Source organism: Cydia fagiglandana, chromosome 11, assembly GCF_963556715.1.
Source record: "Cydia fagiglandana chromosome 11, ilCydFagi1.1, whole genome shotgun sequence".
Taxonomy (NCBI): domain Eukaryota; kingdom Metazoa; phylum Arthropoda; class Insecta; order Lepidoptera; family Tortricidae; genus Cydia; species Cydia fagiglandana.
Window position 1 is genome coordinate 20,025,994 of NC_085942.1, and position 27,857 is coordinate 20,053,850.

General features: G+C 39.3%; 1 protein-coding gene across 1 annotated transcript; it reads left to right on the plus strand.

Moving 5' to 3' along the window:
* The first annotated feature begins 727 nt into the window (after positions 1-727).
* Positions 728-27,772, plus strand: LOC134669156 (SUMO-activating enzyme subunit 2). Its single transcript, XM_063526702.1, has 9 exons — positions 728-982; positions 1,058-1,212; positions 1,512-1,659; positions 2,366-2,573; positions 2,725-2,902; positions 3,218-3,326; positions 3,696-3,867; positions 4,545-4,712; positions 26,760-27,772. Exons 1-9 carry the CDS (start codon positions 839-841, stop codon positions 27,308-27,310), a joined length of 1,833 nt encoding a protein of 610 aa, XP_063382772.1. The 5' UTR covers positions 728-838; the 3' UTR covers positions 27,311-27,772.
* The last annotated feature ends 85 nt before the right edge of the window (positions 27,773-27,857 follow it).

A 27,857-nucleotide genomic window follows, 5' to 3' on the forward strand; every position in this document is an offset into this window, starting at 1 on the left:
TAACGTACTTAAATTTAAATGAATGTTTGCAAGATGTTTAGATTGGCTAATGCAAATTTTTTGCATTCGCCATGTTTTGATTGATTTGACAATATTTGTGACAGTTACGTATGTTACGTATGTTACGTGTTAAATTAAAAATCAATGGTGCACTCAAGTGCATTGCGTAGGGACGGGACCTCTACCTTCCAAAGAACTACTACTAAACTAGAATACGACCAATTATGTATATACGTATTGTGTTAGAGTCGGACCAAGAAAAGTCTGCAGCGGATTTGATAGCCCACGCAGTGCAAGTGTTATTTATACGTCATAATTTCATAGAAGTTTGACGTTTAAAATAACACTTGCACTGCGTGGGCTATCAAATCCTCAGCAGGGTTTTCTTGGTCTGACTCTACTATATGCAGCCTTTGTATGCAGCAAGCATGAAAATAATAGAATTCTGTGCATAAGCATGAAAATAATCTCATGCTTCTAAGAATGTCTTGAATTGGAATACATTAAATTATACAGCAACATTTTTTAGAATAAGTACAATAGATACGTTTATTTTAGCTCATTTCAATTCAAAACATTATTTTTATTTTAATCGAGTTACAATCGTTATTAACGATTAAACTAGTTATAACGACGTTTTTTCACGGACCTAATGGGACCTAATGCGTTTTATTTCTACAATTTCTGAACGCGTACCTAACGAAATGACGCCAATTTTGACAGTTCTTTCGACATTCGACGAATTTTGCCACTGCCATTCCGTGTTAAGTTTTACTGAAAGTGTTCTGAAAATAGTTGTTTTTACATTAATATTACTGTATTTTATAGTATAAGTAAAATGGTTGCGCGAGTGGCGGGCGTGTTCGACGAGAACCTGACGGGCGAGATTGCAAATTCAAAGATTTTGGTAGTGGGCGCCGGTGGTATAGGATGCGAGATTTTAAAGAATCTCGTGCTGACCGGCTTTCCTTACATTGAAATTGTATGTATTGAGTATTTTGTCTTATTTGTTTACGTTCAATTGTGGTATTTAACTACTAATATTCTTTATTTTTAGATTGATCTTGACACCATCGACGTAAGCAATTTGAATAGGCAGTTCTTGTTTCACAAAGAACACGTTGGTAAATCAAAGGCGCAGGTCGCGAAAGACAGCGCTCTGAGCTTCAACCCTAATGTGAACATCATTGCACACCACGACAGCGTCATCAGGTTAGTAGTTGTGTATACATAACAATTATAACCTTAAAATGCCGTATAAATAAAAATAAAAGGTCAGTAAACAGATTTGGTGAAAGCAATTTATGTGGAAAGGCAATGGTGAATAATCCTTGAAAATTAATATATGAAAAGTTTCAACCGTTTTCAATTCCATGACTCAGATTTTTTAATTCTACGGTTTGGCTAGTAAAGACAAGGTTCCTCATAAGTATTTAGTAGCTCTGATTACTAATCAGTGAAAAATACATGGTACCAGCCATTTTGTAAAAATATTACATTTCTCATTTCAGCAATGACTATGGGGTCAGCTACTTCAAGCAGTTCAACATTGTGATGAACGCTCTGGACAACCGTGTGGCCCGCAACCATGTCAACCGCATGTGTCTAGCTGCCAACGTGCCACTGGTGGAGACCGGGACCGCTGGATATGCTGGACAGGTAAGTTATTATATTTAAAACACTTCTTCTCTTCTTACACTTATTACTGAAGAGTTCCTTGAGAAAGGTTATAAAAAAAATTAAAAGTAGGCTTCTTCTGCAGTTGTCTTAACCGCAACTTAAATCTGATTTATGCAGTTAAAATTTATTGAGTATTTACCATCTAGCAAAATTATAGTGCTATTTTAAGTTAATGCAATATTTTAGCATCATGTTAGTATTCTTGATACAAAAACACAGCTAAATTGTCTTTGTCACTAAAAAATAAACTGTTCCCATCAGTGTTAGGGTCGGCAACGCACATGTAACAGCTCTGGAGTAGTAGCCGTTCATAGGCTACAGTGATGGCTTACCATCAAACGGGCCGTATGTTTGTTCTACCACTGGTATAAAAACAACAAACTGATAACAGATATTACTGTTAATACTGTGAAAATGTTGGGCCATGAAAGATCACATTTTTGTATCAAGCATAATCATTATTAAATTGTATTTAATAATTGTATTTAACATTTTCACTTTAATTATAGTTTTTCTCTCTGCACTTCAAAGTTCAAACAGTGGTTATAGGTCTCATAAAACTTTACAACCACTTAATCACAACAGGTTTAGGTTGCTAAAAGTGTTTACATAAATAACAAACAAATTTTTAATTAGCAAAAATTTGCCCTTACCTACTTTATAATTGTCAAATTCTTCATTTCAGGTGGAACTCATAAAAAAAGGTCTAACCCAGTGCTATGAATGCCAGCCCAAAGCTCCTCAGAAGAGCTTCCCGGGTTGCACAATCCGCAACACTCCCTCGGAGCCCATCCACTGCATAGTGTGGGCCAAGCATCTCTTCAACCAGCTGTTTGGAGAGGAGGACCCAGATCAGGATGTCAGCCCGGACACCGCAGACCCTGAAGCAGCAGGTATGTAGCATTACCAACATTGTTAGCTGTAGAGACAGCTGAAAGCTCTGTACAAGTATTCACATCTGCAACACTCCCTCGGAACCCATCCACTGCATGCAAGATATTCCCCAGTTTTGTTAAAAAATAATGTGTTTTTGTTTGATCTCAGGAGATGCAGGCTCGTCAGCCCTCACATCGGAAGGCACGGCGGCTGGCAACGTGGAACGCAAGAGCACCAGAGCATGGGCTGCTGAAACCAACTATGATCCAGAGAAACTGTTCTCCAAGCTCTTTGGGGATGATATCAGATACCTGCTGTCTATGGAGAATCTTTGGAAGAAACGCAGGTCCGTCTGTTACCGTTTAGTCATTTTATTTGTCTATGCTGTCATACAATCAGCCAGAACGCAAGAGCTGAGACTGACGGGTACAGAACAGAAGTTTATCTTGCAAAATAGCTATACTGCAGAAAAATTACGAGGCAAATTGTCTATAAAGAAAAATATCTTCAATGCAAAATGTAAATAAAGTAGAAATGAGTGAAGGAGGCTCATTAAATTAAGAAGTATTTGGACTAAAGCGTAAAATTAATGTAATAAGGCAAAGTTAACGTGAATTGACGTGTCGACGACTATAAACAGTTGTAATGTGTGTCCCCGCAGGCCGCCCGTGCCGCTGTGCTGGGACAGCCTGCCCGGCAAGGACGCGGCGCCGGCGCAGCACTCCGGCCTGCCCGACCAGCGCGTGTGGTCGGTGCACGAGTGTGCACAGGTACACTACATTTATTATAAGCTTGATTGTATGAAGGTCGACAAGACGAGCTCCATAAAAATCATTAATCCTTTGACCACGAAACACGTCAAAACGTGCGCGATAACGCGGCGCATAAGGTACGTGTAGTGTTTTAATGGGTTAGTATTGTAATGCTAATTGAAAAGCAGCATAAAAAAATCCTTTTTTGCCTTTTCTTAGCTAGTAAAATGTACACAATTCGACACGTTTTCGACGCTCGCGAGTCTGAAATCCCCGCAATACCTAGTTTTGTTCCACACTCATTTATCTAAGGTGTACTGTGGCTCTCTCTTAAAAAAGTTTTAAATCTGTTCTTGCATGAGTTTTTACCTAAACTTTTCTGTGCAGGTATTCGCAGCGAGCTGCAAAGCTTTACAAGCGGAGCTGGCGTCGCGGCCGGCCGGCGACCACCTGGTGTGGGACAAGGACGAGAAGAGCGCCATGGACTTCGTGACGGCCTGCGCCAACGTCCGGGCTCACATCTTCAACATTCCCACCAAGAGCCGCTTCGAGATCAAATGTAAGTGTCCTAAGCTACATTCAGATCTAGCCTTCCAAAGACCATATATCAAGAGTCTCTCCAGGTGTCCTAAGGTTTACAGTTAAACCTAGCCACCCAAATTTAATGACCAATTTGTACATTTTAAGAGTTTTATTTAGGTAATTTGGGCCCTACATGCAGACCTAGTCTCCGTGCCATATTCATACATTTAAGTTGATGAAAGAAAGTTCTTAAATACAAATTCCACTCTGCCAATTTCTAAAACAAAAAAGGCCAAAAATTTTACTTTAGAGGGCCGAGATAACCTTTCTTTGTCTATCAAACTGCACAACGGGACTTAATCGCGTATTTAAGTTTTAAGATTTACCTCCGACGTTTCGAGGACGGCGTTGTCCCCGTGGTCTCGGAGAAGACTGGCTCAAGTTGACATCAACATCTAGCCGCGCGAGTTTTTCGAACTACCCGCACTTGATCTTGTTTATCAGTTTGAACGTTTTGCGCACTAGGAATGTCACTCTGTCGACACACAACACTAACGATATTCGATTTATCGACTGTCGATATTCGTTTCCGCTTACATTTACTAATGACATTTAGTCCCGTTGTGCAGTTTGATAATGTTTAATAATCGTGAAAGTTTAAATCAGTGTTTCTTTGTCTATGTTCTTAACAAGTCTTATTCTCCATTGTTCCAGCAATGGCCGGCAACATAATCCCGGCCATAGCCACGGCCAACGCCATCGTGGCCGGGCTGGCCGTGCTGCGCGCGCAGGCCATCCTCGCCGGACACATCGACACCTGCTCCAGCGTGTACCTGCGGCCCAAGGTCAACCATCGCGGACAACTGTTCGTGCCCGAGAAAAGTAAGTCAATGGCAACACCGGAACCGGAGGTGTCCATGGGCATTGGTAACCGCTTACCATCAGGCGGGCCGTATTCTTTTTGGCCACTGACATGGTGGAAAAAAAACACGTTATAATATGTGACGTCCCACGGGTAAAGGTACCTTATGGCGGTTGGCGCTTACGCTATTATTAACGCCGCTCCAATATTATTGCGGCGCTATGCGAGGTACCTTTTGCCGTGGAACGTCACAATTAAGAAGTTTTATGTACGCTATAAATGTCTATCTAAACTATAAACAATAGCCAAAGGACTAAATGTGCGTTTCAAAAAGTAATCAATCATCCGTTGTTTAACACGTGCAACCGATTCACACATGTCACACCGTCTCACTATAAGGCGTATAAACGCTTTGAAGAACAACTGTAAATAAGCACGTTATAATTATGAATAACCCCAAATAAACTTATTACTATTAAGAGTCGCACAAACTGCGCCAAAATGCCGCTCGAAGTTATGTGTCTCATAAAACGGGACATGTTTTATTAAATTACATGACACCAGGCATGAACATTTAAACTTACTTGAATGTTCATGTCATTATGTTATTTTAGAATGTCGTTTTAAACCAGGGGTCTCCAAACCCCGGCCCGCGGGGTTCAGCATTCATTGAAAGTAGAACTGTTCCTAACAGCAGCAACCAGATACTCCCCCGTCGCAAAAACCGATAGTGGCAAATGCGAAAATTTCTGAGGCGCAATATGGCGCTCAGGTAAAAACTTTGGAGACCCCTGTTTTTAAATTATAGCACAACTTCGAATGTACAGCGTTGGCAAGGGTCGTGTGACTCTTAACACTGGTCAATGGAACACCGTTCCCCTTGCGATCGCAAGTAGCGGTAACATAATTGAAGTAATTAGTCATGGTTAATCTACCATGATGAGTAATTATACGTCGACGCTGACCACCTACTAGTTGTAGGCCTTATTGTAAACACATAAGGTGCACCGATGGTCAAAGTTGACAGTATATGTATTATGTAGTGTGCAACATGTTGTGAGCACGTAATATGGGTTATGCTGGATAGAAAACATTTAATTGGTGTTACAACTATTGCATGGTATCGATAATTTATATCACGCACAATTCTTACTATTTTATTACATAGTTATAGGCTAGAAAACATTAGAACATGGGTTGAAACGATAAAAGTGTAGTTTTCAGCTCAATCAGACATTGGCAAGTGGTAGAATACCCTAACATGATTTTGGATCAAACAGAAAATGTATGAAATGAAGCTAAATAAAAGCGTGTAAAAATGATACTATTTTAAATAATGTTTCTTTGCTGAAAATTAGACAAACTTCCGAAAACGTAACCTGCATACTGTATTGTAAAGCCTAACAAGTTCCTTTTTAGCCCTCGCCACGTTGCGGATTTTCGATGGAACTAATTTATTTTAATGGCAATTATTTTGTTTGACATCCGACATTGAAAGTCATTGAATGTCACCGATGTAAACAAATCGAAAATGATTGTAAATATTTCAGGATAATAATAGATTTTGCAATCAAAATGCCCAAAAAAATTCACACCGATGCTAAACAAATAATTTTAAATACATTAAAATACTTGCGACAGAAAAAGGATACGGGATTCAGTAGCATTCCATTAAACAATGTTGTGAAATTATTTGTTGACATGACGGGTACTGATTTTCATAGTGAGTTTGTAATAAACTGGTTAGTTTTGTACTAAATATGAATATTAATTATTAAATTATTATTTTTCTCATTTAAGGCGTCTTTAGTGCTATAATCAAAAATATTTATTATAAGAATGAGCCATTACCACCACGAGTGACTGAATCTGGTAAATATATATACGGAGGTCGAATATTTAGAATCAAATTATGGCGGATAGGTAAATTATTCATACTTAATTATCAACTAAACATGCTCTTTCGATTGGGTTTCGATTGGGAAACATACTTCTACAACTCACATGTACATAATTGTATACCTCACTCGCTCTTGCACGATGCCAATACACACTGTCCCGACTATTCATGACGTACACGTATTGTTGCTATATGTAAGCTGTTTGTAGCGACATTATATCAGGGCTAAAAAAGAACTTGTCAGGCTATACTTGGTTGGACCCGGGTATGTCCTTAAACTACGTCCAAACCAGCGGTGGTAGGTCCCGCAAGGGGCCGCCTGGTTTGCTACCACCCTCCCGCCGGAGTCAGGCGCCAAGCAGCCTTGCTGCGTTTCGTCTATGAGCGGGAGTACCAGTGCCTTTGGGGGATGATTTGCTGTCAGTTGTGTTGCATAATGCCGGTTTTTGGATCCTTGAGTGACGTCGGGCCGAGCAGCTCTCGCTGGAGGGTAGCGGGATCCGAGGCACGGTCTTGCCGGTGGCCGACCGCAGGAAGTTGGGGGCCCAATTGTACGACAGCCACGTGCGAGAGGCTGCCCCGCCACCTAGCGAAAAATCCTGGAATAGCTCCACCGTGCCAGTTGGCGACTGGACGGGAGGACCCGGTGGGTTATTTCAGGGGGGCTCGGGCGTCCCCGCAGTCTCCAAGTGAGCTCCTCATTGTCCGGATTGGCTCAAGTGATCCAATTGGTAAACGCAACACCTCGACAGGCATTTTTTCACCCATCCCACACTCCACAAATATGAAAACAAAAAGAAAAAAGAATAGGGTTAAACACCGGCTGCACTTCCTCCCATTGAAAGTGCACCTCACCAACATCAGGGGGTTGCACTCAAATATCGATCCGGTCCACCACCATCTTGAAACCGAAAAACCGCACCTATTCTTTTTGACGGAGACGCAAATCAAAACCCCAGCGGACGCGTCGTACCTCAACTACCCAGGCTACTCACTGGAACATAAGTTCAGAGCACGTGCTGGGGTCTGTGTGTACGTCCGCGACGACATTTGCTGCAAGCGTCTCCGTTGCTTTGAGGCTGCCGGGTTTTCCACTTTGTGGATTATGGTCGACTCGGGCTCAGAGAAACCTCTGTATGCCTGTGTCTACCGATCGCACAGCGGAAACCAGGAGACAACTAGGCTCTTTGACCACCTTACTGAGATGGCAGATAAAGCCCAACAGCGGTACCCCGCGGCTCAACTCGTATTCCTTGGGGACTTTAACGCCCACCACGAGGAGTGGCTGTTCCCGTACAAGAATACTTGCCACGCTGGGAGGGAAGCGCGCAAATTTGCTGTATCCCTAAACCTTACCCAGCTGGTAAATGTTGCGACGCGGATACCGGATGTTACTGACCATACACCCAATTGCCTTGACCTTCTGCTGACAACTGATCCAGACAGGCACTCGGTTTCGGTCTCAGCTCCGCTAGGATCGTCCGATCACTGTCTGGTGAAATCCGTGTCGATCCACTCTCCTCCTGATCTCTGCCCTAGGGGCACGAGGAGAGTATGGCGATACGAGTCAGCGGACTGGGATGAGATGCGGCATTTCTTTGCGTCTTTCCCCTGGCAGCAGGTCTGTTTTTCTTCGGGTGACCCCTCCTGTTCTGCTGAGGCTGTTGCGGATGTGATTCGGCAGGGAATGGAATATTTCATTCCGTTCTCCGACCTATCGCTCGATCACAAGACCCGAGCATGGTACAATTCGGACTGTGCTCGAGCCGAGGCTCTTAAGCAGTCTGCATACCAGGCTTGGGTACTAGCCCGCGATACCAAAGCTGGAGCACAGAGGGTTCGCGCGAAGAAAAAAGCCTTTAACTCAGCTGCCAAGTCCTGCAAACGGGTGCTTCGAAAGGCTCGATTCGACCACGTCAGTCGAATAGGGGCCAAACTCGCCTCCTACCCTCCTGGTAGCAAGCGGTTCTGGTCCCTGTCGAAAGCGGTCGAATCCAACTTCTGCCGACCCACATTGCCACCTCTGCAGAAACCTGATGGGACACTGGCCCACTCCGCGACAGAGAAAGCTAACTTGTTTGCTTCTCTGTTTGCGAGCAATTCACGTCTAGATGCAGGCTCAAAACTTCCACCTACGCTACCTCATTGCAGTTCCTCTATGCAGAGAATTGCTATACATCAAAAAGAGGTACGCCGAGCTCTGCTGAATCTTGACGTGAATAAGGCCAATGGACCAGACGGTATACCTGCACGTGTACTAAAGCAGTGTGCGCCTGAGTTGTCTCCTGTACTGACACGCCTGTACCGCCTCTCTCTCCAAACAAGAACGGTGCCGAAATCCTGGAAGCTTGCAAACGTGCAGCCAGTACCCAAGAAGGGTAGTCGTGCTGATCCCTGCAATTACCGACCAATCGCCATTACCTCCATGCTCTGTAAAGTCATGGAAAGGGTACTTAACGGCAAACTGCTGGCATACCTCGAAGCAAATGATCTGCTCAGTGACCGTCAATATGGCTTTCGCCGAGGTCGGTCTACTGGGGATCTTTTAGCGTATGTCACGCACTGCTGCGGCGAGGCCATCGAGAGGAACGGTGAAGCGCTTGCTGTTTCACTGGACATCTCGAAGGCCTTTGACAGGGTTTGGCACGCAAGTCTCCTTAGCAAGCTTCCTGCTTACGGCATCCCTGCTGATTTTTGTAGCTGGCTATCTGATTTCTTGAGTGAACGGTCGATCAGAGTAGTTATTGATGGCTGCTCTTCGGACCTCATGGCCATTGACGCCGGTGTTCCTCAGGGGTCTGTTCTCTCCGCAACCCTTTTCCTGCTCCACATTAACGACATGCTGCAACCCAGCATTGTAGGTTATGCAGATTGTAATAGGTGAGGGTGAGCTCTGGATATAGAGAAAATTATATTTTATATTTTTAAGACGGTTTCCGCAAACGGAAACGCGTTTCCCTGAAGTGGTCCAGAACCCCCAAGATCTACCTACTTAAAAGTTTAAAAATGCTTACGGCTAACTAAGGGCATAGATAGGGTCGTGGTTTCTGCCACTATGGAGTGAGAATAGATATCCAAATATTTAAAGTAGGACGCCAGGATACTATACTCATCAAACGTATGACATATCCAAATGAAAATACAAATTTATTTACTAAATACTTTTATTCACTTTACATCACAATAAGACCTGCTGCGGCCTCGAGACTTAACATTTAAATTACGTACCGTAACTATTACTAATTAAATTTAACTTAAGTACATCTCAGGCATATTTGGGCCTGTAATACACACAAAATCCTACATAGGAATTGCAGGTTTCATATTAATAATAGAATTTACCATGTAGAAAGTTCACGTTAAAAAGAAATTCAGACTTAAATATTGTTTATCCTTTCCAGCAAAGGAACACAGTCACTAATGTAAATATAAGTTTTTAACTCACAGTTTTATCGTATAAACACTTCACCTCGAGTCCAAAAATTAAGTGGAGAAGACGGCTTCTCAACTAGCATGGTGCGACACCACCCTAGATCTTCCAAAAGCCATAGGGCCAAGAAGATGAAGAAGGCAAGCCAAGGGACAGGCCAAGCCAAGAAGTAGGCCTAGCCAAAGGACAGGCCTAGCCAAAAGGACCCTAGAAACAAAGAGAATGTTCTAGGTTTTAGAGAGGTTATGTTATAAAAAGTTATATTTATATTTAATTGGGACAACGCGCGATTTAGCTTGCGGAAATAAGAGATTAAAAAAAATCCTTACCGGTTTCTAAGCCGAGTCCCTTATATTAGACACCAGACGTGGCGACGTATGCGCACGCGGTGAAACAAAATGATGTCTCATCTTTGTCAAGGGATTGCTGGAAAATCACACCAAAACACGACATTAGCTAATTGCAATTGACAATAAACAACTTCGCCTTTCCTTCCGTATATTTAGAAAGTGTGGACAACTCACCAAGTTGGTTTGAAAGAGGTGAAAAGGTTATGCCGCCATTACCGGCGCATAGGAAGCTAGGTTAATCATATTTTGGGCCAAGCTGGAACAAAATATATCAACGATTAAAACATTGAACACCGAATTTAACCGAGTTTTAGGAAATACAATCTTTAAATAAAATACATACCCCATGAATTAATTGCCGACCTGATGTCGAAATTACGTCTTACATCTTGTCACGGAATATCCCAGTGATCAAGCGAAAAATCAAATGGCAAAAGCCACAGACAAAGTGGTGAATGGAAAACCTCCCATTCAATGACATCGCAACTGACCGGATCCAATTTACAGAAAACCGAAGTCACCAAAAATAAAAAGAATTACTAATTTCGAAAGCTAAAAACAAGGACATTATTTATAACTACGAATTGCAAAATATAAAAGAACACATACCAAATGTTTATTCATAAATACTCTTTATGTATGACTGATTGTCTGTGCAAAACCACAGACAACAAACCAACTGTCATTGACAGACGTCAATGTTTACTGCGACAGTAATAAACAACACCGATTCAACCCGCTTTACCAAGTTAAAGCTATTTCCACGTAGTATTTCCATGTTACAATATATTTCAATTGTGAAATGTGTAAACTCCAAAGAAAACAAGGTATTTATGTCCCAGCGCAACGCAGGAACGAACAATGGATGCGCTAAATGCGACGATTTATAGATGATTGATGACCCACCGTTCCGGTAAGTTTTATCCTCTAAATATAGCCAAAAGCGTATATATGAAGATTAAGACAACATTACTGGTCTCCGACCTTGACCTATCTACTATAATACCCGTGTAGAACGTATATTAACCACCAAATTCTTACCAAACAAACATCTACTTTTCTAACCTATAAAGTATCTATCTACAATAACATTCAGACGTTTATAACACTGGGTGGCTACCCTAAAGTGTTACAGTTCATCTTTAGTTGGGTTAAAAAAAATTTTTTTTTTTGAAAAAAAAAATTTTTTTTTTTTAAATTTATATGTCTAATATGAAGTTACACCTTAACCAACCAAACTTAACCACGAGAACACAGATAATCTGTAAAGAAAACAAACCTTATGACAAAACTTATATCTATGACTTGGTGAATGGCCAATTCAACCAAGGAAAACTAGCACCTAATTTTGACCCGGGTCTATTTATTTCTAGCGAACACTTACCTAAATCTAGAAGAAGATGTCAAAGACGGCAACCCGAAAAATAACTTTCCCTTTATTAAAGAAATTGCCTATCACCGACAAAGGTGGAACTAAGTAAAGAGCTGCATCATCTAGCCAATACACAATTCCTATATCGACAAACAAAAGTTTAGTCACAGTACAGAGTTTATTGAGAACGTAGTCTCGTTTCACGATTTAATAACGTTTTATAGAGTAGTCCCACTTAAGGGTTTATAAGTAAAGTAAGTTTCTGTAGTTTATTCAGATTATTTATTGTTTTATGTCTTTATAAGGACATATCAAAGATTAAGATTGGTCCGTATGCATCCGGTACCAATATATATAGAATCAAATACATGGAACAATTACCCGGTCTGATGAAAACAAGCTTGCGCCAGGCTGCATTCAGTTCAGTAGGTAAGTTCAGTATTTTGTATCATATAGGATATTTCAAATTTAAATATTGAGCCAACAAGTGAAAAGACGAGTACCGCTACGAAGACGGCTCGGCTTCACCAGGACGTACAATATCTTTTATATGAAAGTTACCTAGAAGTTTTCCTTCTAAGGATTTTAAAGAGTATACAAGAGGACTTAATTTTTTATGAATGACACACTTGTCATAACGGGGCGCTAATTTAGCGGAGAAATGTTTTGCTGCATTTGACAATGGGAAACATCTTTTATAAACGATTTGTCCTTCTTCTAGTTCTACGTGACGCTTCCTCATGTTGTAATACCTAGCGTTACGTTCATGGGAGGCGATCAACGAGTTACGCACTTTTTGATATATAGTTTTAAGCTCTTTAAGTTTTTCAGAAAACTCACCGCTGGTATCTAATTCGAGCGCGTTTTGATCTATAGGACCTTCACTATTATAAAGAGAACCATCTAGAATCATCTGACGACCATGTGTTAGAAAATACGGTGTATTTTTAGTTACTTCGTGACGAGCTGTATTTAATGCACATTGTATTTCCGATATGTTCTTATCCCAGTTACGGTGATCAGAACGCACGTATGAAGCAATAGTTCTTACAAGTTCACGGTTCACTCGTTCCGTTTGATTCGTCTGAGGATGATATCTAGGGTTATAGAAAATATGAGGGACATTATATTTGGACATTAAGTCTCGAAAGTCTTTTGAAGTAAATTGAACACCATTGTCGCAGAATATATATTTAGGAACCCCATGTATAAGAAATATCCCTTTTTCCATACACTTAACTATAGCTTTCGCAGTTATGTTGCGTAGTGGAAACAAAGTCACATACTTACTGAAATAATCAGCACATACAAAAAGATACTGATTTCTCAAATAAGACGGGGGAAAGGGACCAAGAATATCACAAGATATGGCTTCGCCTGGTGACGATATACGTCGGGGATTACCCATCAAGCCAGGACGAGCTAAATTAACAGGTTTATAAGTTTTACAAATTTCACAAGAATCGACGTATTCTTTCACGTCTTGAAACAACGTAGGCCAATAATATAAGTCCGCTATTTTGGAATGGGTTTTAGCCACGCCAAAATGACCGGCAGTAGGATCATCATGATACTTATTTAAGATTTCATTTCGATGCTCATAAGGGAGTACCAGCTTCCAGTCAAATTGAGCTGTCAGACGATACTTATTCTTAGAGTAACGGAAAAGTTTATCATTTTCAATTTTAAAGTTGGGAAAGAGAGAAGGTTTTTCAGATACCTTTTTATATATATCAAGATACCAAGGGTCTTGAGTAGTAACAGAATTTATAGAACTGACATGAATACGAGAAAGACAGTCAGGTATGACATGTTCTTTGCCCTTCCGATGAATAATTTCAAAGTTAAATTGACTTAATCTACACGCCCATCGATTTAATCGTCCAGTAGGGTTTTTCAAGTTTTGGAACCATTTTAAAGATGCATGATCAGTTATAATATAGCATTTTCTCCCTTCTACATATGCACGAAATTGCTCGAGACCATAAATCACAGCTAAGAGTTCGCGCTCAGTAGCCGAATAGTTCGTCTCTGGCAGAGATGGGCATTAATCGATTAACTTTTTAATCGACTAATCAATCGATTAAAAAAGTTAATCGTCAAAATTAATCGGCGATTAATTTAATCGCGATTAATTTAGTCGACCTAACATACGATTGAAATTGAATTAATCTTAATATTAATCGATTAAATTTCTCGATTAACTCTCGATTGAAAGTAGACAGGTGGTCATTTTTGTATGTAACTAAAAATCAAAACTTCTTGCGTACACATTAAAAACCATTCCAATGTTATAACTGTGCTTCAATAATATAAGATGGTTACATTGGTTACTATAATAATGCTTAGTGAATAGTGATGCATGCAGCCTACACAACATAAACATAATATTTTATGCATAATTAGACAAATTCTATTTGTTCCTGTATATTATTTAAATAGTAAAACTAATCCATATTCCGGATTCTTACTTAAAGTATTTTAATTTATAAAAATTACATTTGTTTTGAGACGAAATGTCGAAAAACTTGGAAAAACCCGGAAGTTGATGATTTTTAGTACGTGATTTTGGGCACATTTTTCGGGGTTTGTAATAATTTTATATTTCAAGAATTTATCATAGGAATATCACAAATAGTATACCTTTCTGATGGCAGTAAGATTTTTCCTATATCTCTTACTAGTATGTAATTATATATTTACATAAAATATGATTTAACCTATGCAACTTCCAACACTGATTTCGCAGTAAAAATCGATGCTATATTTTTTTTACCATTTTTCCTAGAATCAGGAAACAATTATGTGATACATATATTAATTTCCGGCAAAAAGACAAAATCGTGCATTTAAGGGTTAAACACCTGGGTAAGTTGAGAAACTAATAACACGTGGCATATAATACAGTGACATAAAATACTAAGCATACGTACTCTTTGTAGGTTTGTTTTATTGTTTACATAGGACTAGAAATTCCAAAATAGATAACAATCCGTTTATCCATAATTTGCCATTGTTATACGACCTTAAGAACTGTCAACAGTGTCAACATAACCCGAGATAAGAACAACCTTTAACAAAAAAAATTGCCTACAGACCTTAAAATGCCATTATTATATCTTCGTCAGCCGGTCTATATAATTCGCACAATAGTAAGTACCTTTCGAGAGCAAATGCACGTGTTTGTTTAAAAAAATGATAATTTTGCTTTAGGTATGCCTATAGCGATTTCAGTATTTTATTGATAACAAAATGGAACGAACTCTAAAACATCCCTTTTCTAACAAAAATAAAATTCGATGACGGTCGAAATTAATAGTCTCCAAGTGAACATACATAAAAATTCGTCTGTTACTTATATTATTTATAAATGTTTCAGACGAATTAGGCACCTCGTTCTTTTTTTAAAGTCGGTTAAAAAGACCATATTTATTGCTAAAATTAATCGAGAGAAAATTAATCGAACTAATTAATCGATTAAAAAAATTAATCGCCAGTAATTAGTCGACGATTAATTTAATCGTGACAATATTAGTCGGAGATTTTCGACTAAAATTAATTAATCGTCACTTTTAATCGTTGCTCGCGATTAAGTCGGTTAATTTTAATCGTTAATCGTCAGTCGATTACATTTTGCCCAACTCTGGTCTCTGGTTGGTTAAGTGTACGGCTGCAGTATGCGATCGGATGATCGATCCCATTATAAGACTGAGTCAAGACCGCGCCTACGGCGTAAGAAGATGCATCCGTATGTATATAGAAGCTTTCATTAAAGTTAGGGCATTTAAGAATAGGAGAAGAAACTAAGGCAGATTTAAGTATGTTAAAAGAATCGTTAACTTCATTTGTCCATTCAAATTTTACTTTCTTACTCGTTAAGCGAGATAAGGGACGAGCTATCTTTGCGAAATTATTAATGAAACGACGGTACCAACCGCACATTCCAAGAAAACGTTTAATATCCTTAGCATCTTTAGGCGTAGGAAAATTTAAAATTACATCAATTTTAGATGGATCGGTTCGCAGACCGTATCTATCAACTAAATATCCTAGATATTTCAGTTCACTCCTACAGAAGGATGACTTTTTCATATTAATAGTTAAATTTGCTGATTTTAATTTTTCAAAAACCGCTTTAAGTAATCTTATGTGTTCATCGAAATCGGAAGTACAAATAATTATGTCATCAATATAACAGAAGACTTTGTGATCAAAATGTGAAGTAAAGAGGTTATCCATGAGACGTTGCATAGTCGCAGAAGCGCCTACCAAACCAAAACACATTCTATTATAGTGGAATAACCCTTTTCCTGGTACAGTAAAACTAGTTTTCTCCTTGGAGTCTTCACTAAGAGGAATCTGATGATATGCCGCACTCAAATCAAGAGAGGTAAGGAATTTCGCATCGCGTAAATTATCCAGTATGTATTGAACATGTGGTACGGGATACGCATCAGATTTTGAAACTGCGTTTACTTTTCTACTATCTAAACAAAGTCTTAAGTCTCCGTTAGGTTTTTCCACCATAACGACAGGAGAATTCCATGGGGAATGAGAAGGTTCGACAATTCCTTCTTTCAGCATACGATCTACTTCTTTAGCTAGTACAGCTTGTTTAAAAGGACTAAGTCGATAATATTTTTGTTTTATCGGAGGAGTATCTCCGGTATTTATAACATGTTCCATTAAGTGAGTCTTTCCCAAACCAACCTTATCAGTATCAATTTGATCAAAAAGAGATTTAGTAGCCTCAAGTCGAGACTTTTGTTCAGAAGATAAAGAGTCATAAGTAGTAAGTCCTGTCTCTGACGGTAAAGCGTCAAGACTAGCAATATAATGAGAATCAGTTTTTTCTATATCAGTAATGAGGCCTGGAGCTAATCCATAGGCTCTCCAAAAGTTTAAACCAAGTACCATTGGAGTGGCAATCTCCGGTTGAATATTAAAGTGTATAAGTTTAACTTGACCTTTATAATTTACTGGTAACACCATATATTCAGTAGATACGATTCGATGATCGTCAGCTACGTTCACCATAACAGGTTTCGTATGTTTTTGAATAGGAATCCCACCTGTGGCGAATACTAAATGGCTGTTGTGGCCCAGGAAACTAACACTGGCACCACAATCTAACAATGCCTTGAAATTCAAGTTAAGTATATTCAATAGCGCATATACCCTATTGTCTCCCTTTGGAGGATTAAAGAAAATCGTCTTTTCTGCGCGATAGGGAGCAGAAGATCGACATTTATTATTAGCAGAAAAGACCTTATTTAGTTTTTTGTCTTGGAGTTACATTTAACACATTCGGGAGTTTTCACCCCTTTTTCTCCACATTTAAAGCAAACGATATCTCTAGAGCTCTTGCACTCTTTAGTGTTATGGTTGGACCTACCACATCTAAAACATTTTAGTTGAGAAGAGCTTTGTGCTGCCGCAGCAACAAAGTTTCTGGAAGAATTAGGAAAACGAGACTGGAAGGACTTATTCCTAGATTCAACGTTCTTTGGTGGATGTTCTGATGAAGAATTATTTGACTGGTTTGATAAAACCGGTTCACGAAATTGTTTAGCCTTAACCTGAGCTAGTTCTATGCGTTTACACAACGACTTCAACTGCTCAATCGATCCTATGTCATGTAAAGCTAAATCTTTGGAATACTCCGGACGAATGTTTCTCATCATAGTATCCAGCTTTTCTTGTTCAGGAACCTCTTTTGCTAGACGCTCATACATTCCTAGAATGGTCGATACGAAATAAACAATAGTTTCAGACTTGGCTTGAGTCCTAGCCCGTATTTCCTGTAACAACTGATGATCCAAATCAGGTATATCAAATTCATCTTGTAAAGCCGCGGTGACTTCTTTATAAGTAGTAAGTTTCGTACGTTGCGACCGGAACCACGACAACGCAGGACCTTCGAGAATCTCAGGAAAACCTCTATATATTCGGCTTTCAGAAATTCTTCTAGCATCTCGCAACTCTTCGAGGCGAGACAGGAAAGTACGAACACAAGTGTCACCTTTAAATTTCAAATTTAAAGAATTTATATTACAAGTCTTATCCGTTTTGTAAATAATCTCCCTAACAATACGAGATTCGTTAGGAGATTGAAAGTCATCATCCGAACCAGACGACGCAGAAGAGCCTTGCTCATTTAACCGATCCAATAAAGAGGTAATTAACGTTTTCAACAGAAGTACCGCTTCGGTCTCCTGAGGCAACCGTGAAATACGACACAATAGATATTTGCAACGCGAGGATAGCCTGTCGATCGCCGCTGCTGATAATTCTCCTTTTGCTTCTAACTCTATCTCCTCTACCTTATGCTGACAGAGTTCTAATTCGGAAGCTTCATTACTTATTACCAAGTCCTGGAACTTTAGACTACCCTTTTTGGCTAAATCTGCAGTCTGTTTTAACGCTTGACACAGACTGGATCTACGTGAGATGGGATTAACCGGAAGTCTGCGAATCGCTAATTCATGTGACATTTCGTCTTTATGTAAATGGGTGATTTTACAACCAGCTTTTATGAAATCCATTTTTCAAGATTGATATGTAATATCAGAAGTAAGTCAGTATAGAGTTATAATATTTTAAAGATAAGTTAAAACTTTATTAGATTTTAACCCTTTTAAAGTATTTTAGAATATTGAGAAAATCTCTTTAAGTATAGCTAATTATTTAGCGTATAAAGTATAGCTTTATTTATAAGTTGGTTAAATTTATAAGTTTAACCTCCAACACAAACAACACTTTCAAACAACAACTTGCAATTCCTTTTACATATAAAAACCTTAATACTAAAATATTTCTAAAATGTTTCACTTGGAAATGTCATACTCCATAGGCCATACGTTGGGCACGCCACTGTAATAGGTGAGGGTGAGCTCTGGATATAGAGAAAATTATATTTTATATTTTTAAGACGGTTTCCGCAAACGGAAACGCGTTTCCCTGAAGTGGTCCAGAACCCCCAAGATCTACCTACTTAAAAGTTTAAAAATGCTTACGGCTAACTAAGGGCATAGATAGGGTCGTGGTTTCTGCCACTATGGAGTGAGAATAGATATCCAAATATTTAAAGTAGGACGCCAGGATACTATACTCATCAAACGTATGACATATCCAAATGAAAATACAAATTTATTTACTAAATACTTTTATTCACTTTACATCACAATAAGACCTGCTGCGGCCTCGAGACTTAACATTTAAATTACGTACCGTAACTATTACTAATTAAATTTAACTTAAGTACATCTCAGGCATATTTGGGCCTGTAATACACACAAAATCCTACATAGGAATTGCAGGTTTCATATTAATAATAGAATTTACCATGTAGAAAGTTCACGTTAAAAAGAAATTCAGACTTAAATATTGTTTATCCTTTCCAGCAAAGGAACACAGTCACTAATGTAAATATAAGTTTTTAACTCACAGTTTTATCGTATAAACACTTCACCTCGAGTCCAAAAATTAAGTGGAGAAGACGGCTTCTCAACTAGCATGGTGCGACACCACCCTAGATCTTCCAAAAGCCATAGGGCCAAGAAGATGAAGAAGGCAAGCCAAGGGACAGGCCAAGCCAAGAAGTAGGCCTAGCCAAAGGACAGGCCTAGCCAAAAGGACCCTAGAAACAAAGAGAATGTTCTAGGTTTTAGAGAGGTTATGTTATAAAAAGTTATATTTATATTTAATTGGGACAACGCGCGATTTAGCTTGCGGAAATAAGAGATTAAAAAAAATCCTTACCGGTTTCTAAGCCGAGTCCCTTATATTAGACACCAGACGTGGCGACGTATGCGCACGCGGTGAAACAAAATGATGTCTCATCTTTGTCAAGGGATTGCTGGAAAATCACACCAAAACACGACATTAGCTAATTGCAATTGACAATAAACAACTTCGCCTTTCCTTCCGTATATTTAGAAAGTGTGGACAACTCACCAAGTTGGTTTGAAAGAGGTGAAAAGGTTATGCCGCCATTACCGGCGCATAGGAAGCTAGGTTAATCATATTTTGGGCCAAGCTGGAACAAAATATATCAACGATTAAAACATTGAACACCGAATTTAACCGAGTTTTAGGAAATACAATCTTTAAATAAAATACATACCCCATGAATTAATTGCCGACCTGATGTCGAAATTACGTCTTACATCTTGTCACGGAATATCCCAGTGATCAAGCGAAAAATCAAATGGCAAAAGCCACAGACAAAGTGGTGAATGGAAAACCTCCCATTCAATGACATCGCAACTGACCGGATCCAATTTACAGAAAACCGAAGTCACCAAAAATAAAAAGAATTACTAATTTCGAAAGCTAAAAACAAGGACATTATTTATAACTACGAATTGCAAAATATAAAAGAACACATACCAAATGTTTATTCATAAATACTCTTTATGTATGACTGATTGTCTGTGCAAAACCACAGACAACAAACCAACTGTCATTGACAGACGTCAATGTTTACTGCGACAGTAATAAACAACACCGATTCAACCCGCTTTACCAAGTTAAAGCTATTTCCACGTAGTATTTCCATGTTACAATATATTTCAATTGTGAAATGTGTAAACTCCAAAGAAAACAAGGTATTTATGTCCCAGCGCAACGCAGGAACGAACAATGGATGCGCTAAATGCGACGATTTATAGATGATTGATGACCCACCGTTCCGGTAAGTTTTATCCTCTAAATATAGCCAAAAGCGTATATATGAAGATTAAGACAACATTACTGGTCTCCGACCTTGACCTATCTACTATAATACCCGTGTAGAACGTATATTAACCACCAAATTCTTACCAAACAAACATCTACTTTTCTAACCTATAAAGTATCTATCTACAATAACATTCAGACGTTTATAACACTGGGTGGCTACCCTAAAGTGTTACAAGATGACAGTACGGTTGTTGAGAGATATTTGGCTAGTGCAGGGGACAGCAGGGAGGATATACGTTCACAGAGAGAGGCCATGCCCATACAACCATTTCCAGTCGCCGTTACGACGCGGTGTAGACACATCTTGTGTCGACACCGTCTGTTTCGGTCACAATTCCAGTCGCAGAGTCGTCGCCGTGTCGACACAGTTACCAGAAATGGGGAAGGGTCGACACATGACACAAAGTGACATAAAGTGTGGTCGCCGTGTGCACACATTGTTTCGGGTTTGCGACTACTTTATGCCAAAATCATTCGTTCATTCGTTCATTTTGTTCCTGTCAAATGGAAACTGTCAGATGGAAAAATAGTTAAATAAAAATAAGTGACATTAATACGCCATCTCTAAAACGGATTACAAGACGTAATTATATATTGTTTGCATTTATATTACAATAGGACTTAAATTATTATGGGGAATTAAACTGCTCGAGTGATTTGATAAACTAAGTGTAATATAATCAACGCGCCACCACATTGTTTTAGTTTAGCCGGAAATGAAATTGTTTACTTCTCAGTGCTTGTGTTCATAAATATATTATTTGATGCATTTTTAGTACTTCGATGCGTATACTTTACTTAAATAACAGAAATAACGCTTTACATACTACGAAACTTGTTAATTATGATGTATAAATATGGTTTAAGGCTGAGAAATATTGCAGTCACAAAGTAGTCGCAAATGTTTCGACTTTGTGTCGACTCTGTGTAGACACATGACACGCGCTGTCAAAAGTAATAACAAAGTTACTGGATTTGCAAAATGGCTCCTTGTGTTCATTTGTTTTCAGATATTCTCAAAGTGTAAAAATGACGTGGTCAGAGATGGGACTTAATAGATTAACTGTTTATTCGACTAATTAATGGAATAAAAAAAGTTAATCCTCAAATTTTAATCACGATTAGTTTAGTCAACCTAACATAGATTGAAATTGAATTAATCTGAACATTAATCGAATAAATTATCGATTAAATCTCGGTTGGAAGTTGACAGGGGGCCATTTTTGTACGTAAAAATGATAGAAATGTCTTGCATGCAGATGGTAGCCAAACACTTTGTCATAAAAGTCGAGATGGGTGTCGATTTATAGATTTTAGGGAGTGCCGATTTCGAAAATGATGACCATTTTGGAATCCAAAATAGCGGCCATGCACTGTGTCATAAAAGTCGTCATGGATGTCGTTTTATACGTTTTAGGGGGCCCCAATTTTGAAAATGATGACCATTTTCGAATCCAAAATGGCGGCCATGCACTATGCCATAAAAGTCGTCAGGGGTGTCGTTTTATAGGTTTTAGGAGGCGCAGATTTCAAAAATGATGACCATTTTGGATTCCAAGATGGCGGCCATGCACTATGTCATAAAAGTGGTCATGGATGTCGTTTTATAGGTTTTAGGAGGCCCCGATTTAGAAAATGATGACCATTTTGAAATCGAAAATGGCGGCCATGCACTATGTAATAAAAGTCGTCATGGGTGTCGTTTTATACTTTTTGGGGGGCGCAGATTTAGAAAATGATGACCATTTTGGATTCCAAAATGGTGGCCATGCACTATGTCATAAAAGTCGTCATGGGTGTCGTTTTATAGGTTTTAAGGGGCGCAGATTTCGAAAACGATGACCAATTTGGATTCCAAGATGGCTGCCATGCACTATGTCATAAAAGTCGTCATGGATGTCGTTTTATAGGTTTTAGGGGGCCCCGCTTTCGAAAATGATGACCATTTTGGAATCCAGAATGGCGGCCATGCACTATGTCATAAAAGTCGTCATGGGTGTCGTTTTATAGGTTTTGGGGGGCGCAGATTTCGAAAACGATAACCATTTTCGATTCCAAAATGGCGGCCATGCAGTATGTCATAAAAGTCGTCATGGATGTCGTTTTATAGGTTTTAGGGGGCCCCGATTTAGAAAATGATGACCATTTTGAAATCCGAAATGGCGGCCATGCACTGTCATAAAAGTTGTCATGGGTGTCGTTTTATAGGTTTTGGGGGGCGCAGATTTAGAAAATGATGACCATTTTGGATTCCAAAATGGTGGCCATGCACTATGTCATAAAAGTCGTCATGGGTGTCGTTTTATAGGTTTTAGGGGGCGCAGATTTCGAAAAAGATGACCATTTTGGATTCCAAGATGGCGGCCATGCACTATGTCATAAAAGTCGTCATGGATGTCGTTTTGTAGGTTTTAGGGGACGCAGATTTCGAAAATGATGGCCATTTTGGAATCCAAAATGGCGGCCACGCACTATGTCATAAAAGTTGTCATGGGTGTCATTTTATAGGTTTTAGGGGGCCCTGATTTCGAAAATGATGACCATTTTGGAATCCAAAATGGCGGCCATGCAGTATGTCATTAAAGTCGTCATGGCTGTCGTTTTATAGGTTTTAGGGAGCGCAGATTTCGAAAATAATAACTATTTTGGAATCGAAGATGGCGGCCATGCACTATGTTAAAAGTCGACATGGATGTCGTTTTGTTGGTCATGGTCATCATTTTCGAAATCTGCTCTTCCTAACACCTATAAATCAACATCTATGACGGCTTATATGACAAAGTGCACGGCAGACATCTTGGAATCCAAAATGGTCATCATTTTCGAATTCTGCACTCCCTAAAACCTATAAAACGATATTCATGACGACTTTTATGACAAAGTGCACGGCACACATCTTGGATTCCAAACTGGTCATCATTTTCGAAATCGGCACTTCCTAAAACCTATAAAACGATATTCATGACGACTTTTATGACAAAATACGTAGCGGCCATCTTGGATTATAAAATGATCATCGTTTTCGAATTCTGCACTCCCTATACCTATAAATCGACATCCGTGACGACGCAAGTTATCTTTATTTTCAGATCTAACAAATTGCTACAGAATACAAAGGACAAAAAAAGAAGCGAGGAGGTAATGAAACAAGCAAAAATACAGATGATTCCTCGACGCAATTGGATGCTTCTTAAATTGTGTCCAGATTTTTTTGTCATAAAAGTTTTTATTTTTCACGTATTACTGTCACAAGTTCCGTGATATTTCGACCTTGTAGTTTTTTAAGTAAATGTTTTTGTTTATCTGTGAGGATCTCACTAGAATAATATAATCAAGGTATGTTTATATTTGATAATTGAAATAGTAACGCAAAAAAAAATATATTTGTGTCTTATATTCCTGCCGAAGACTTTTATTTTTCCTTTTCCTTCTACACAAGTTTGGTCAAGTAATAAGAATTTAGGGCTCTCAATTTTATTTTGACTTCTACAACAGTAAAGCTACGAGGCCATGTTTGGTATCGTTTTCGTATAAATTCGCAGTACCAAATTTAGTTATGGTATCACATTGACACCATTCCAAAGTAAAAACATATAAACTTACTTTCTTTTAAACTCCTCTTCACGCTTAAACTGCTGAACAGTTTTAATTTAAATTTAGTACACATATATTTTGAGTCCCGAGACAGGACATAATAAGTTATCTCAAAAATCATCCTTCAAAGGTGTGAAATGAGGTGTAGGGGGGAATTCAGAATTGACTTCTTGAAGTTAATACTGTTTAAGTTTAGGTTTGAAGTCATGTTTTTTTTATCATTTTTAACTAAATCAAAGATGTAGACCATCCCAAATTTAATATACTTAAATCGGTTCAGCGGTTATTGATTTCCCGTACAAATTTCCACGCCACTTTTCACACCTTCAAAAGATGATTTTGGTTATAAGATCTATCCTATGTCCTGTTCCGGGACGCAAACTATTTCTATACCAAATTTCAACGAAATCGGTTCAGCGGTTAAGCGTCAAGAGGAGTTTAAAAAAACCGACCAAGTGCGAGTCGGACTCGCGTATTAAGGGTTCCGTACATTAAGTCCGACTCGCGCTGACTGCACATTTCTAATAGGTTTTCCTGTCATCTATAGGTAAAGAACTATTTTGTGTATTCAGACAGACAGACATACAGACGCACGAGTGATCCTATAAGGATTCCGTTTTTTGCTTTTGAGGTACGGAACCCTAAAAAGATTTTTTTAATTTTGTGGCGGGGCTCGGAACCGGTATTTTTTAAAAACCCCGAATTAGCCCAATATTTTGTATTATTTTATGCTCTTTATGTAGGACTGAATCAAGTATTTAGGTAACGAGTTTGTATTATTATAGATGGTCCCATTAAAAGTGAAATAATAAAGCAAAGAACGAAAAAGAACGAAATAATACCGGTATTTTTGTATGGAGCAAATACCGGTTTCCGACCCCTGTTTTGTGGAATGGTTTCAATGTGATACCTTAAATGGATTCAGCAACCCAGATTTATACGAAAACGATACCATACACGGCCTAGCACCTTCACTGATGTAGATATATCAAGATAAAATTGAGAGCCCTAAATAAACTTTCAAGAGCGGATATCTCAAAAACTATTCAACATATCGAAAAAATTTACTGAATAAACTTGTAACAAATTAAATTAACTTTCATTTTGTATAAGTGGCCATGTCGCTAAGATGCATAGTTTCCGAGATATAATCGAAAAACCGGAAAATGGGACATTCAAAGCCCCCTCTCTTCCCCCCGCTCAAGGGCTACGGCCGGGGACTTTTGATATGTTCACCTCCTAACTTGTCCAAACCAAGTTACAGAGTCAAAAATTGTGTTCCGAGCATTTCCCTCTACAACTTTTTTGAGCATTCGTTGGCTGACCTAAGTAGCTTATTGCATTTCTTTAAAAACTTTTCTGTAAAAGGTTGACGGGTGTTGGGTGTTTATATGGTTTTGGTCGATTATTATCATTTGCATCGCCCATGATGACTTACTAGAATTACTTACGAGCACACGAGACACTAATAGTAGTTTGACAAACCTTGGTTTTCAAGAGGTATTTTATATTGACATTTGCTGTCACAAATTTGCTGTCAGATTTAGTCGCAAACCGCACGCAAAGTGCACACAAATGTGTCGACACCTTGTTACGGAAAAGTGTACACACGGCGACGACACTTTGTTTCGAAACAATTCTAGACACATTGTGTGGACTCTGTTACGACACATCTGACATTTAGTTACCACTTTGATGATTCTGCGACTGGAATGGTTATATGGGTGGTTGAGCGAATGAACTTGACCCTTAGTCTCGTTTCCCAGTGGGGTGATGACAATCTGGTCACGTTCAATGCCTCCAAAACGCAGGCGTGTCTATTTTCCGCAAAACGGAGTCCATTCGACCTGACTCCTTCTTTCCGGGGTGCATCTGTACCTATTACCGACAGCCTGGAACTCCTCGGCATGGAGCTGAGTTCAGTCCTCGGCTTCGGCAGCTTCATTGAGTCTAAAGCACAAACTGCGGCCAGAAAGCTGGGCGTCCTAAATAAGGTGAAGCGATACTTCACACCTGGACAGCTTCTAACACTTTACAAAGCTCAAGTCCGGTCGTGTATGGAGTATTGCAGCCACCTGTGGGATGGCTCAGCTAAATACCAACTCGCCGCTTTGGACTCAGTGGAGCGCAGAGCCAGGAGGATGATTGGCGACAAGAAGCTAACGGCTAAGCTTCAGACTTTGGCCCATCGGCGGAAAGTCGCCAGCCTGTCGGTATTCTACAGGTTGCACTTCGGGGAGTGTGCCCAAGAGCTACACGAGCTCATTCCACCGTCCCCATTTTACCATCGGACTTTTAGACGCACGGCCGGTTTCCATCCTTACTTGGTAGATATTCCGCCAATTCGCACGAAGCGCTTTGCTTCTACTTTCCTTATGCGCACTGCCAAGGAGTGGAATTCCTTGCCGGCGTCTATATTTCCGTGCTCTTATAACCCGGCAACCTTCAAATCAAGAGTGAACAGGCACCTTCTGGGCGAGCTCGCTCCATCGTAGGCCACGTCTACGCCTCGGCTAGTCTGTGGCCATGAGTAAACCCATGCATAATAAAAAAAAAAAACTTTTTGTTTTGATTGATATTTTTAATTGATATTTTTCTTTCAAAATGTCAGTTTTCTAAGGATCATAGACGCACACATTTTCCACCACCCATTCCTTACGTTACCATTATTTGTTTCAGCTCTAACCCCTCCCAACCCAAAATGCTACGTGTGCGCCCCCAAGCCCGAAGTGGCGCTCGCCTGCAACATCAAGCAGCTCACCCTCAAGGACCTCAACACGGCCTTCAAGGAGGGCCTCAACATGCAAGCTCCCGACGCCACCGTTGAGGGCAAAGGCTTGGTCGTACTCTCATCAGAACCTGGCGAAACTGACCACAACAACGATAAAACGCTTGAGGAAATCGGTCTGAGCGACGGCTGTGCCTTACTCGTAGACGATTTCCTTCAAAATTATGAGGTGAGAGTGAGATTACAACAGGAAGATGAAGAAAAAGCTTGGCGCGTTGTTACGCAAGCCGATGAACCGATGCCCGCGCCTAAGGAACAAGAAAAAGAGAAAGCTAACGGATCGAATGGGTCTGAACCTAAGCCTGGCCCGTCGACTTCAAGAAAGGATGACAGTGACAGTGACATGGAGATTATTGATGAGGATGATGACGGGGAACCAGCAGTGAAGCCGCCGAAACGCAGGCGCGTGGAGGTCAGCGGTGAGGTGGTGGAGCTGTGCTAGTGGTATAATGTAGTTGGAAACAACTTGATACAATTTAAAAATGTATGACGCTTGGTTTCTGAGATCGCGGCGGGGTAGGTGCTTACAAAAACAAAGGATTTGGAATTTCAAGTCACTAAAATAAAGTTTCATCTTGTGAAAGTTATAAGGTTTCGCAAATTCCTACATAGTTAGATGTATTACAGTATAAAAAGATATTATAAATTTCTTGATGGTGTAATGTTTGTTGAAGATTAAATATTTAAAAGATTAGCATCAGATTGTAACAGACTGATAATGTCAAACGCGTTCTTGAAAGCAATACATCCATTGTAATATGTTCAACTTCATGATGTACAACTTTAGTGTTAATTTTTAGTATTCTCCTATATGAAGATTCGTATTTGTAAGTGTAAGAACAAACATAATTTAAGATGTGTAAGATGTTTTTAAAAATCTCTCAAATAAATTTGCAAAATATGACTTGATTTTTATTTTGATTTATAGTATTTTCCTATGACCCTATTCATTCTATAAAATATCTCATAATCTGAATTAGCTGGTTTTA